This window comes from Ptychodera flava, chromosome 10 (genome assembly GCF_041260155.1).
Source record: "Ptychodera flava strain L36383 chromosome 10, AS_Pfla_20210202, whole genome shotgun sequence".
In the NCBI taxonomy this organism is placed as follows: Eukaryota; Metazoa; Hemichordata; class Enteropneusta; family Ptychoderidae; genus Ptychodera; species Ptychodera flava.
Genome location: NC_091937.1, coordinates 3357427 through 3370558, shown reverse-complemented (window position 1 = coordinate 3370558; position 13132 = coordinate 3357427). Strand labels below are relative to the sequence as shown.

General features: G+C 34.7%; 1 protein-coding gene across 2 annotated transcripts; it reads right to left on the bottom strand.

Annotated features, from left to right (window-relative positions):
* Nucleotides 1-302: 302 nt before the first annotated feature.
* On the bottom strand, nt 303-13089 carry LOC139141772 (synapse-associated protein 1-like). Of its 2 annotated transcripts, XM_070711420.1 has the most exons (9): nt 12672-13088; nt 12224-12318; nt 9160-9297; nt 7150-7289; nt 5926-6017; nt 5290-5343; nt 4265-4456; nt 3848-3900; nt 303-3188 (listed from the first exon to the last, which is right to left on the bottom strand). In XM_070711420.1, exons 1-9 carry the CDS (start codon nt 12940-12942, stop codon nt 3099-3101), a joined length of 1125 nt encoding a protein of 374 aa, XP_070567521.1. In that variant the 5' UTR covers nt 12943-13088; the 3' UTR covers nt 303-3098. The 2 variants fall into 2 exon arrangements, with proteins under 2 accessions (XP_070567521.1, XP_070567522.1); XM_070711421.1 differs by lacking the exon at nt 5290-5343 and having other exon boundaries at nt 12672-13089.
* Between the last annotated feature and the right edge of the window lie 43 nt (nt 13090-13132).

Below are 13132 nucleotides of genomic sequence, written 5' to 3'. Positions count from 1 at the left end.
TGCAAAGAAGTAAGGACTTGTGTCAAGACAGGCAGAATTGCCATCAAAGTCATACAATACAGACCTATGCTGTGAGAAAACGATTCTTCTACCAATAATAAAACCAAACATCACCATAGAATTGTCACAGAAACCGTGCACAATTATAGGTGGTACACATTTGTCAAAGCCAACAGTTCATGCTCCTTTGTTTACATCATTGCAGATTTGCTGACTCATAGTCAAACACACAGATTCACAGAATGTATACACATACAGATTCACACACAATATCTGACAGACTCAGCCTGGAAACGCTAGAATTCATGATTTCCTGATATATTTATTCATAGGCTCCCTGAAATGTTAACATGACATTTGCCAAAGTGCTGATCACCTACTTTATATTACATACAACCAAAATCCATTACCAAAAACTTACGTTGCCTCTTATTTATAAAATGAAAGGAAAAAATCAAAACAAGGGAAATATGTTGTGTCACCCATGTGAAAATATTTTGCGGCATATTCATATGTCTGTCAATTTTAAGAGATCACTTTGTGGAATTCTTACAATGTATCATGAAATAATTAGGAAAAACTTTAAGCACAAATACTGATATCAAGAACAGAATGATATGCAATTGGTGTGGAATCATAGTGGACTTAAAATTCACATGAAATTTATGCTCTTTTACCAACAGAATCAATCAATCAATTTAATGTGTCAAAATAGCGCTTCATTGAATCATCACTTGGATGTGTCATCGATGCTAATGAGGGCGCTATTGATAAATGCGCACTGCCTGGTCTTCCTACGTATACACATTAAATCATTCAACAGAGTGTGAACTTTGTGATACCTTGTCACAGTTATAACAGAATTATTGTGTTGCATCAACAGATGATATTTCACAGCTAAATAAAGCCTTCAAGATAGACAGACAGTGATACTAATGTGAGAAAGGATTGAATTTGGATGATATTACATCTGTTTACAATGGTGACATTGAATTTGATGATGACAATTGCTAGTACACAGTAAATCTTGGATGTAGACACCATAGTGTGAGCAATGTGACAATTTCACAGGTCAGCAAAACTAGTAACATGACAGCTCAAGGTCTTGATAGTAATAACATTTGGCTGTGCGATAAGAATTTTTAACAAAATACCGTCATATGTAAATGTGACACTGCTTAGTTGTATTTATTTGTATTAATCAGAAGATGACTCATGAAGGTGGTCTCTGTGATGTAACTCATAAACTATTCAACAAAAAAACCATAACCTTTCTCAAGTTTTGACCAAAAATGAATTTTTTATAATTTTGCATGCAGATCATGTTTTTTGTTTTTGAAACTTTACAATCTACACTCTGTTTGCCAAAACACATAATTTGACTGCATCACTTGTTCATGACATAAAATAGAGATTAACTAGATAAATTTATGAATTTTGAACCAAATATGATGGCATTAGTCATCGGACACAAAAAATCTAATGATATACCGATAAAAAAGAAATATTCAAAAAAGATTAACCTGCGAATTCTAGGTGTTGTCAATATGACACCTTGTTGTCTTACGTCACACTGAAGTTAACTCAAACAATACTGATTAGTGTTTGTCCACCATGTCAAGTATCTGTGATTCTAACTTGACAGAAAACCATTTGTCCATAATGTCACGTATTGGTATATCAAATATGACAGAAGTTGAAAACAAATGTAATAAATTGAATACAATTATTAAATACTATGTACATGCAAACACAAATAGCACTAAATATGAAATGAAGAAATTGAAAACTATTCCAGGTCTCTATGACTCTCTTCTGTTGATTTCAATAGATTTCCTTCTACGACTATTCCTAGATGTGTACCCCATTACAGAACTATTTGTGTCCAACCTTGGTAATGGCAGTTCAATCTTAACACTGCTCCAATATGGCTTCCACTTAGCAGATAGTCCAGCCAGGTATTGATCTGCCCTAGTGCATTGTTTCTGTCACTTGACAGGATTTATTTCAGTATTATGCAGAATCAAAATCCTGTAAGGTTCTTCATCCCTTTGTGTTACGCTGTCTTCATTCCTGTCAGTACACTCATTGACATTCTCTATGATCATATTTCAGTTTCCTACACTGCTTGGATCTTTACAGTCAATTGTTGCATCAATACAGCTCACTTTCATCTTTTAGTATGTTCATCACATTTTACAATAATGTAAGTTATTTTTAGAATTGAATACAAGTAAGACATACTTTTGTCAAAGAATTTACCAGTGTCAAACTTCCCTTCTCAAACTATTTATTGAATTCAGTATTTCATAAAATTTCTAAACAATGACAAATGTAACCAAAATGCTATATCTGAATAAAAAAACCACTGATTTTGAATATTATGGCTCAGTTTATGAGATTTAAGTAAAAGAAACAAATAACCTTCAATTTTCCATAAAATTGCACATCTCTCAGGGTAAACACTGTTATATCAAAGAAACCACACTGTACTGGGTACATACAGATGACACTGACTCATTCACCTGTCCTAGCCTGCCAATGTTTTTGTTTTATGATGCAAGTCACAACTGTGTGGTTTGAGGAGCAAAATATGAAATTTTCAGTGAATTTATCAAGTTTGTCGTTGGTATGCATCACAAACTACTTTCATACAGGTTTTACAGCAGGTCACAGTGACAGGTCACAACCCTTCAGAAAGAATTAGACATATTACTCAAATCAGAACAGTTCTTGCTGATGTGTAGATGATGATTACTGACTCACTTCAGTTGAATCACATATTTGTTAGCTTTTCCAAATTCTGTTATTATATACCAAACAATGTACAATAAAGGGACTTCCAATACTTCTATACACTACAAATTTTAAATAATGCATTCAAAATGATTTGATTTCATCATGCAACACTCTTTCCTTTGTAATTGAACGAAAAAAATGTCAAATTTCCTTTTAAACCTTTATTTTTTGACAACACTTCAAAACATAGACATGGAAGCCATATTGGTTGGTGCATTGTGGGTAAGTTTTTCTGCAATCTTGGATGCTAAATGTCACCATCTTGGGAATGTAAATACTATTCAATGCTATTTCAGTTTTTACTGTGACTCCTCTTCCAGCATCTGATTGATTTCATCTTCCCACTGTTCATTATCTCCAGCACCTTCACCGTCAACTACTTCGTATTCCTGAAAAAATACAACATCAAAATTCAGTGAGGCCAACGGCCTTCCAAATCTTTGAGTTGATTTCCAAGCACTTAGAATTTAGATACCTTTTCTTGTATTTTGCAGCAATACAGCAAAATACAGTCCTAATACTGAGTAAGCTATGTGACATAAAACTTGAAAATATGGACAATATGTTAGCCAAGCTATTGATGATGACCTAATGCAAAATATTACATGTAAGGTATATATGATTTTACTTTCAACCAGACACACACATCACATGAACAGTTCCATTTGGTGAAAATCTTGTTTTGTAATATACTTTACAAGCCATAGATATAACACTGTCAAAACCATTTATGTCATCTGTTTAGGTCAATATCAAAATGTGTAAAGTAACAGAGACAATTTTCTACCATTGTGTTTGCAATTTTTCTTGAAAAACTCAGACACTTTTCAATATACTTCTCTCTTTTTAAAAACAATCTCAACATATTCAAACTGAATTCAAAATATATTTTCAGATGCCCATATAAAATCTCTTCTTCATAGTGAAACTGAACTGACAGCACACAAAATCATGTAAGAGGAGTTGTCAATATTATATACACAACTGTGAACTGTTTACCATGCAAATGTGTGATCAATACAAAACTTGTCAAGGAAGTAAGAGTTACCTGAAGTTCTTGTTGAAGTTCTTTTTCCCATTCAGGGACATCATCATCAACCTCTGTAAATAACAGAAAGTTAAGTCTGTGTTAAAAACATATTTGTTTTCAAATAAAAAAAGGTAAAAAGTAAATTGTTTCTACATTTATTAACAGCAAAACTTATTTGTAAGGAAAGAGGCATAGGTATTTTAATCATTATCATGATATCAGTTCAATAGAATGTTTCCCTTGTGCTTTCCCATTTCTTATCATGAAATTTGTAGACATCTTAGACGGAGTTCTTTTCAAAACTTTACAAAACTCTCACATCTCTGCCATTTAACATTCACCTAATATAATTTAATATCATAAACTTTATTGTCTCACTATTTGACAAGACTTCTGTATTGCAAATGATTCCTGTCTTACAAAAATGAAACACACCTTTTTTGTCATCGCCTTGTTCATTTTTCTTGTCCATTCCTAGTTGTTGCATTCCTTTTTGTATATCAGCTTGGTCAAGGTCAGAACTGAAAGCGTCACTGATGAATTCATTGGTGGGACTATCTGGAGGAAGGTCATCATCCTCTTTTTTGTTGTCATCGGTGATGTCAATGGGTTGTGAATGGTTTCCATCTAGTGGAAAATAGAAAGATTTGTGAAACTGTTAGAGTGGAAGACATTGAAGGAATTCTTTGCTTTGTTTCCCAATATGAAATAGTGGAGACGCACCCAATACAAGACACCATGTAAATAACAGCATTCAGTGTATACTGATTGAATTACACCAAGCAGTTTAAAATGCCAAAGATAAGATGCTGCTTTTGGAGAAAGCGTTGAAAAATGGGATAGCCAATCAACAGAGTCTATGCTAATTACACATCATATAGTAAGTTAATTTGGAAAATTGAAAAATACATGTTAATTTTGCCTATGGTACCAATGTAAAATGCACTAGTAGCAATTTTACAAGTCAGTCTAAGAGTGTAACTGAGAGCATGTTTACAAATTAAGTGATATTTCTCTTCCACTATCTACTTTAGAACAGTATACTGTATAGACACCACAATGCTACTTATTTCATGTAATACTGACACCCTATCTTTCTTTCAAAAGTCATTATCATGTATTTAAATATTTAATCTCAACTTTGGAACTTTTTCTTTAAGAGAGAAGATGTAATAACTGAGTATTTTGGTGCATAAACCTTTGGATGTATATTTAATAATAAAATATTGATGACAAGTAGGTGATCCTCGGAAGGATAATTTGTAAATTTGTTTGGGATGGATCAAGACTTACAGTTTTAGCGTTTCTTCATGAAAAAAGTTAGCATGTTGCTCCAGATAGATAAATGTAGGTGTGTTTAGTTTTACAGCTGTTAATGTTTAGACTTTGTTGTTTTGTTTCTTTGTTATGACAAAATTTTAGCATCTACAAAAAGCGTCTTGTCTTAGTTGTATAGATACCTTTCTCTGTTGATGATCTCCTTGAACTTGACTTACTGGTACTTGCAGTGTCCCCTGACATGACAGAATGACAGCGTGACTTCATTTATCAACAATGTATCATGTCATTTTAAAGCGGTATAAAGTGGTCATATATACAAACACCTGGTTATTTAACTGACCATAACTTTTACATGATATGGGTAATCGCTACATCTATGCAATCAGCATGACAACTTGACCATTTCACAGACAATCATTTACTCTACCACAACAGCCTAGAATATTCAACAATTTCAAAGAATGAAGATGCAAGCCAGCAATGCAAGAAGGCAATGCAGAAATATTACCATGAAAGGTACACATGCACAAATACATATAAATAGGGTTTGCATGTTTGCAGAATGGAATTTAGTCAGTTGGTTTTAATTGATTTGATGTCAGCAAACTAAATAATTGATGCAATGGAGAAGTATAATTAATATACCTGAACACCTTATTTATGCATTGTAGTACACAGGAACACAATTGATCCAACTTTGTCTACATGTCATTACATGTCATGTCATGGACAGCTTATGAGGTCCAGTGGTTTTAGTGGGTTTTTGTATCAATACAGACATTTACATAACAAACACAAGTGGCATCAATATTTACCAGTCTCAGCTGCTAGTGTCGTTAACTGTGAAGATTGCTTTATAAGGGAAACCCTGTAGAAATAATTACGCCAAAAATTGTTCTCCTTGATTCTGAAAAAAAATTAAATGTAAAACTTTTGTGTCATGATTACATGTTAACTCGATTTGATGTATAAATAAGGTATAAATATATTTTCTCCAAAACATGGTTGTGAAACAATGATGAGAGTGCTCCATGATCAAACTAATGATTTCTGTTGTTAAATCATACAAATTAATGGATCACTCTTTAAATTAACTGAAACACTCTATGTCTGTTAATATGTGTGAATACTACATATTACATGTACCTTGTGTCAGCTGCATTATCAAAGTTAGTGGTAAACAAATACACTGAAGGTGGAACAGCTGGTGACCTTGAAGCCTAGACTATCACTGAACTATCCATGAGATAAATCTGCAAATCCATTCAGTGTGTTGTGGTCCCTGGACCAGAATCAGTGTAAGTCATGAAGTCTAGTTTGCTACTCCTGCAGTCTACTTTGCTAGTCCTGTAGTCTAGCATTCTAGTCAACAGTCTAGTTTGCTAGTCCTGCAGTCTACTTTGCTAGTCCTGTAGTCTAGCATTCTAGTCAACAGTCTAGTTTGCTAGTCCTGTAGTTTAGCATTCTAGTCATACTCTAGTTTGCTCGTCCTGCAGTCTAGTATACTATTCCTGCAGTGTAGTTTACTAGTCCTGTAGTCTAGTATACTATTCCTGCAGTGTAGTTTACTAGTCCTGTAGTCTAGTATACTATTCCTGCAGTCTAGTTTGCTAGTTCTGTAGTTTAGCATTCTAGTCAACAGTCTAGTTTGCTAGTCCTGCAGTACAGTTTACTGGTCCTGCAGTCTACTTTGCTAGTTCTGTAATCTAGTATTCTAATCAACAGTCTAGTTTGCTGGTCCTGCAGTCAACATGTATCTTACTAGTTCTGTAGTCTTGTTTACTATTCCTGCAGTCTAGTTTGCTAGTCTGACAGTCTAGTTTGCTAGTCCTGCAGTCCAGTCTACTGGTCCTGCAGTCTACTTTGCTAATCCTGCAGTCTAGATTGCAAGTCCTGTGGTCTAGTTTGCAGTCTGCTGTCTAGTTTGCAAGTCGTGCATACTTTCTTTATCATACAAGTGTATTTGTATGTCAAGCTTTACTATACAAAATAATGGGATTGCACGACACCACAGCTACAAAAGGTATAGTCATACTTACTGCTTTGGTACCAGGCTAAATCTCATAGCTCTCAAGTTTTCATCTTCTGCTAGAGTTGCCATGGCAACTGGATGGCAACTCTCAAAGTCAAAGTTAAATTGCACACCAGCTGGTGGATTCCTCAGAAAGTTTCTCTTGTCCTATAAAAAAATTGATCAACAACAAATAATTACAGGCAGCCATCTTTTAGGAGATACAACTTAACTAGATTACAAATAAGAACAATTCAACCACAGATATCAGCTTGCAGAAAGAAACTCCTACGTGTAACTAGTACAATCCACATACTCATGCCACTGGCAAATATTTTGCTGTGAAATAAGAAAGTGCATATTTACACATATTGTTATATCTACTGCTTGAAGGAGCATTCCTTGAAGATTGTTTCTGAACAAAGTGTGTTTGAGTGTGTGTTCCTCTTTTTATATCAGTTTATGACTGTTTGTTAATGCACATGTATGTGTGTAAAGAAATTGACATGGTAGTCAAGTTTGTTTGTTTTCTGAAACCAGTTTTCATTGCTACTACTTGGTGGAAAGTTGATCTGGTGTACATCTATGGAATATCTATCCCAAAGTCAATCTTATGGACATTCTTTTCAAATAAGTATACATATTATATAATAAGGCATTGCTTATTGTTTCTGTGGAATTATTGCTAGCTTTTCAGAATATACTTTGTTGATGACAATTTATTCTCATTTTGAGTTTAGCAGAAGCTCAATTCAAAGGAGTTATAATTTCATCTCATCACTTAGATATTATCTTAGGATAAACGTCATAACTTTTTCGTAAGTCTTTGCTGTCTGTAAAAATGTGTTGACTAAGCAATTTCTAATGTCCTTTTTTTTCAGGAGTTCCCTGATCCCTATGTTTTATGGTTGATATTCACATAGAAAAACTTGACATAATCTGCTGCCCACAACAAACAGCACTTGCAATTTTAAATTATACCATTTGCATAGACTTTGACTACTCATAATGTTTCAATTAAAACAAAAAAGATAACATTAAATTAACCCCAATCTCGATTTACCTGTCATTTCCCAATCTGCTAAGTCAGTAAACAGCAGTATTGAGCCAAAAACTATATGTCTTTTCACCTACTTGACATAATAGCGAGCGCAGCGAGAGCGGCCAAAAGGCCGCTCGCGAAGCGAGCATTAAGGCTAACACGTGTACACAAAAATTAGAATGGAATCTCTGTATACCTACGAGTTTGAAAAGAGAGCACTTCAATGGAGGCGGCAATTTTGAATACTTTTACACGGATTGTGTGAAATTAAAGATATCATCTACCACAAATCCTACTCGACAATGTGTATTTCCGACAAAAGAATCTCTCTATTCCAAAGAAAGTGTGAAATTTGGTTCAAATGACTATTTTCGATCACTTTTGAAAGCCTGGTTCGGTCATCGCTAGGCGCCGCTATTTTGAAACAAGCCAACTCTCGCGAGAACGAACGGTCAACTCACACGAGAATTAAAAATAGTGTGCTTGAGAGCTACCGACGGGAATATCAAGTACGTGTTTTACATTAGACTGCCTCTGTTCCCGCCCCTGTTACAGTAAACTGACCGGATTCATGTAATTTACCAGTTTTAAATAATTTTCGTTAGTGAACTTGGCATTTCCGAGTTAAATTGCTATAATAATCTATAAATGTTATTCTAGAAAACAATTGACAACAATTCAACCTCAATGGCCAAAATACGCATCAAACACAGAAATTAGGCCTAGCATGCTATCACCTGAAAACATAAATGACGATATGCCCTACGCTGCGCTTGCTCTCAGGTCAGACCTGTTACATTTTATCTCTGTAAAACCAAAAATAATGTCTACAGTGTCAGAGGCCTTCAGATGTTCTGGTCTTTGTTCAAATACAATATATTGGACATGTTATGCCTAACTTGTTTTATCCATTGTAACCAGTTGGTGGCAGATGAACTTGACAGGACAAGATAAAAGATTACGTTGAAGTTCAAAAGATGGAGAATAGCAGTGTACCTGTGATAGCGCCATGATTTGTTGCTTCATTTGTTCTTCTTCATTGTAACCAACCCATGGTGGTACTGCTGCATCAGATCTCTTATGCTTCTCTTTCACAAATTTCTCTTGTTCTTTTTGAAAGTCACCCAGAATTGTCTTATGGACACAAAAATAAATATAAAATGAAAAATGAATTGAGAATGAAATCAATATTTGAGTCCAACTTGTAGGAGTTATACAAATGTATGTTTCTCTTTGATAAATCTGTAACATTCCATTAACTTTACATTAGAATATGACAGATTCTGCCCAGAAAGCAGGTGAACGTTATGTCAATGAACACTGAAATGAAAGCAAAATAGCAACAGACATCAACCACTTCTCACTTCGCCAATTGGCAAAAAAATTTTAATTCTTCATTGATTTGGATGCGATCACATCAACATGTCAATACTATCATTTGGTTATACAATAGAAGTACACAATATTAGTTTATATGTAAATTTCAAGATTTACATTTGCTAATACTGGTAATATGCCATTTCTAAATGACTAAATATCTCATAAATTACATATAATTTACTATATTGTTACTACAAAAACAAATTAAACACACACACTCAAGAACCATGAACACTGGTTAAAAAACAGGATGTATGACAGAAAATAACAAAGGGATGATATTTTAAAACTACATCAGTAACTTGTACAACATCTTATGGAGTAATCTGGCCTGCAAATTTTAAGATTTTCAATTTTAAGATATTCCAAGGAATACACTATCTGGTTTTGTCCCCTGCAAAATTATAACTAATTGATGGAAATGCAGTGCATTAATAAAGCTTTAAAATCTTCAAAAATTTGCGTCAGTATTACAGATACTATCTGTAATTTACTTGATAGCGCATAAATTATTCTCTGTTTTTTTGCTGATAGATGAAATCTATATTAAATCCCACAGAAATGGTTGGTAACAATATATTATTTTGTTCCTGAGGCAAATCAGTAAATTGAAATCTCAGTAAAGATGTCTAAAACATCACAACAATAAAATTGAATCCAACTGAGATTTAATAACTTTACAGTACATAGGCCAAGAAGCAGCATCGTACATGTAAATGTACAATGTGTTAAGTACACTTTCCACTTTTGTTGTTGCAGGTAGCTGCTCTACATACGAATGCAGGGAGGAATTATGCCTTCTGATGACATCACAGTGTTAACCTCAGAGTCAAAGAGGTGAAGTCAATATTGCTGATGACATCACAGAAGCATTGCTAGTGAAGTCAATAATGCTGATGACATCACATGTGAGTCAACGTCAATAATGCTGCATGATAAAATCAAAGGAAAGTCAAACTACCTAACACTATGCCTGATGGCATTGCAGATGGGTACAATCCAATATGTGCATAATTAAAGGTCACAACCTTATAGTCAAAGGTATATTCACTCAGAACTAAAATCCAAGTTCTACCACGGGGCTCAGTTCAGAGCCTAAGTCTCAAGGCATGAGGACAATGTTGTGGAAGTTTGACTAGTGTCAGTAGGCTGGGTGGCATACAAATACATATGTACTCATGTGTACAATGAGAGACCCTCCGTAGTTTACCTTTGGTTTTGTTTATGCTGGACAGAATAAAACTTCATGAATTTAAGCTGTTATGTAATACAAATTCCAAAGGACAGTACATTGTGAGTCCTTGTTTTACCTTCCATTGAATTTTCAAATTGAACACTAGAAAGGTGTATGTTGACTTATACATGTAACTCACTGACAAATGGCACTAAATTTGGGCAAATGTAATCTGAGTATGATGTTCTATTTTTCTGATAAATCAGCAACAAAAAAATTGTTTAGCATAAACCTGTACATACAGGGAATTCTCTGTCCTTAGTGAAAGTGTTTGATTGCTACATGCTCTGTGTGTCACAAACACTTAAAGTGAATGTGATGCATTCCTGATCACAAATATCATTATTTTTGTGAAAGTCCATTTAAATAATTAATATTTGGGTATAATGTAGTACAGTAAGAGATTTAGTTTCATGCCTGCTGTCTGATACTATAATTCCATCAACATCTGTTCTATGATTCAAAGATTTTATCGCTGGAGATGTACAGTTATTTTGCATTTTCTTGAAAGTGTAATTTCCAAAATGTTATAAAGTGGGCCTTGCCTCGAGTGCATTAGCTAAATCAAAACTATATAGTGTGTATGGTTGTGGTTTTTCAAGGCCTGAAAAGTAAGTTTTCATATTTGGCAGAGAAGTATCTTTTGCAGTTTCTAAAAGACCGATTGATATGTATGGCACAGGTAGAATAAATTATCTGTAGTCTTTCTTTTTTAAAGTAAGTATTTGCTTCAAGTTTGATGGCTTCTGAATTTTTGAGTGCCAGAACAAGCAGTGTGCTAAACAGCAAAAATAAACGGTAATAAATAATACAGAAATCATAGATTGATAACTTGGACCTGCACAAGAGAGTAAATATCAGCTGCGAAATGAAATGACTCATTATTACAGGGACAGATATATACAACAGCTGTGGAGTTGCTAGTTTTAAGTACAACAATCAAAATAACTGTAGCACCAGAGATTCATGAATATTTATGAGATTAGAGGAAAATTTGCTCAGTTATAGAAGGGCTGTTGGTTGGAAATCACATGATAAAGTAGATGTACACAAAGGACAGAAATCTGTGTCACATTGCGCAGTAAAAATAACAGGGCCATGACGCAGTATGAATTCTTGTGTTTTTGTTTACCAATTGTAAAGTGGTGAACAAAACGTCACTCGGTCAGAGGAATTGAAATTTATTATTTAAATTTTTCAACAATACTGCGGATGGGGTAGTAATTGCAATCTTTTCTCAAGATTCTTTACTTTGGAAATTTTATTATGACACAACTAAGTTATGTTAAATGAAATAGAACTTTCCTGAAATTCAGCTAGTTAGCTGTCACATGGAGGTACAGACCAGATGACTGTAATATACGCAAAACCGATAGAAATACATATAAGTGATGTTTAATATATGTGCACAATAGGCAATTATTATTTCTTACTCTTCTGTCTTACCTTTTCCTCTACAGTTTCTTTCAAATAGTTTGCTGTCTTTGAGGCTGTCTCTGTCACCACCTTGGTACCTTCCTTTGCAAAACTGAACAGATAACCTGTGGACATAACATGGCGACTTTTGAAATATCTTGCAGAATAGTGTACTGCACTGTAAGTGTAACCTTACAAGGGTTGGCGTCAATAGCAACCACTGCAATGCCATCCCGCCCCTTTCTCTTGCTCTCTACACACACAAATGCACATTAATTTTGATTTGGTCGAATACAATCGGGAAATGTCTACCATTCAAGCTGTTGCTGTGAAATAGAGACAGAATAATGTCAAATTTCTCGCGTAAACGTGACAATAACTGAATGCCACATCGATTGTTATTAGGATCTACGCTGTGGTTATCGTTGGACAAGTTATTGGACAAGTAATGATACGAGTTGGCCAAGTCAAAACTTACTTCCCCACTCCTTTGCACTGTTAAGTGCAGCTTCTGCCGAAACATTTCCTGTCAGATCAGAAAGCGATGGAACCGTCCCGCCTTCCTGTTCCGTTCTTTTATCCTCTTGATCCGTTGCCTCATCGGGCTTCGTTGGCTCCGCTGGTTGGTCAGAGTCCTCTTTGCCACGACTCGATGATGACGTCTCTTCTTCACCCCCAATTTGTTCGCTCTGTTCTTCTTTGGGCTTACTTTCGGTATTGTAACCGAACCAGCTACTAACCTGAAACATCTTACTTGCTGGCTTATCTAATGGATTACAACGTCAAAGTATAGAAACGGTAGCTTTAAATATAAAGGGAAAACTGCAGCGATTACGTTACGCACTAGACATCACACAACTGTTCGCCATCTTTGTTGTGACCACCCTAGAACACTATGAAAAAGTAACTTTTATTATAATGTGTCTTTTGTTCAAAATG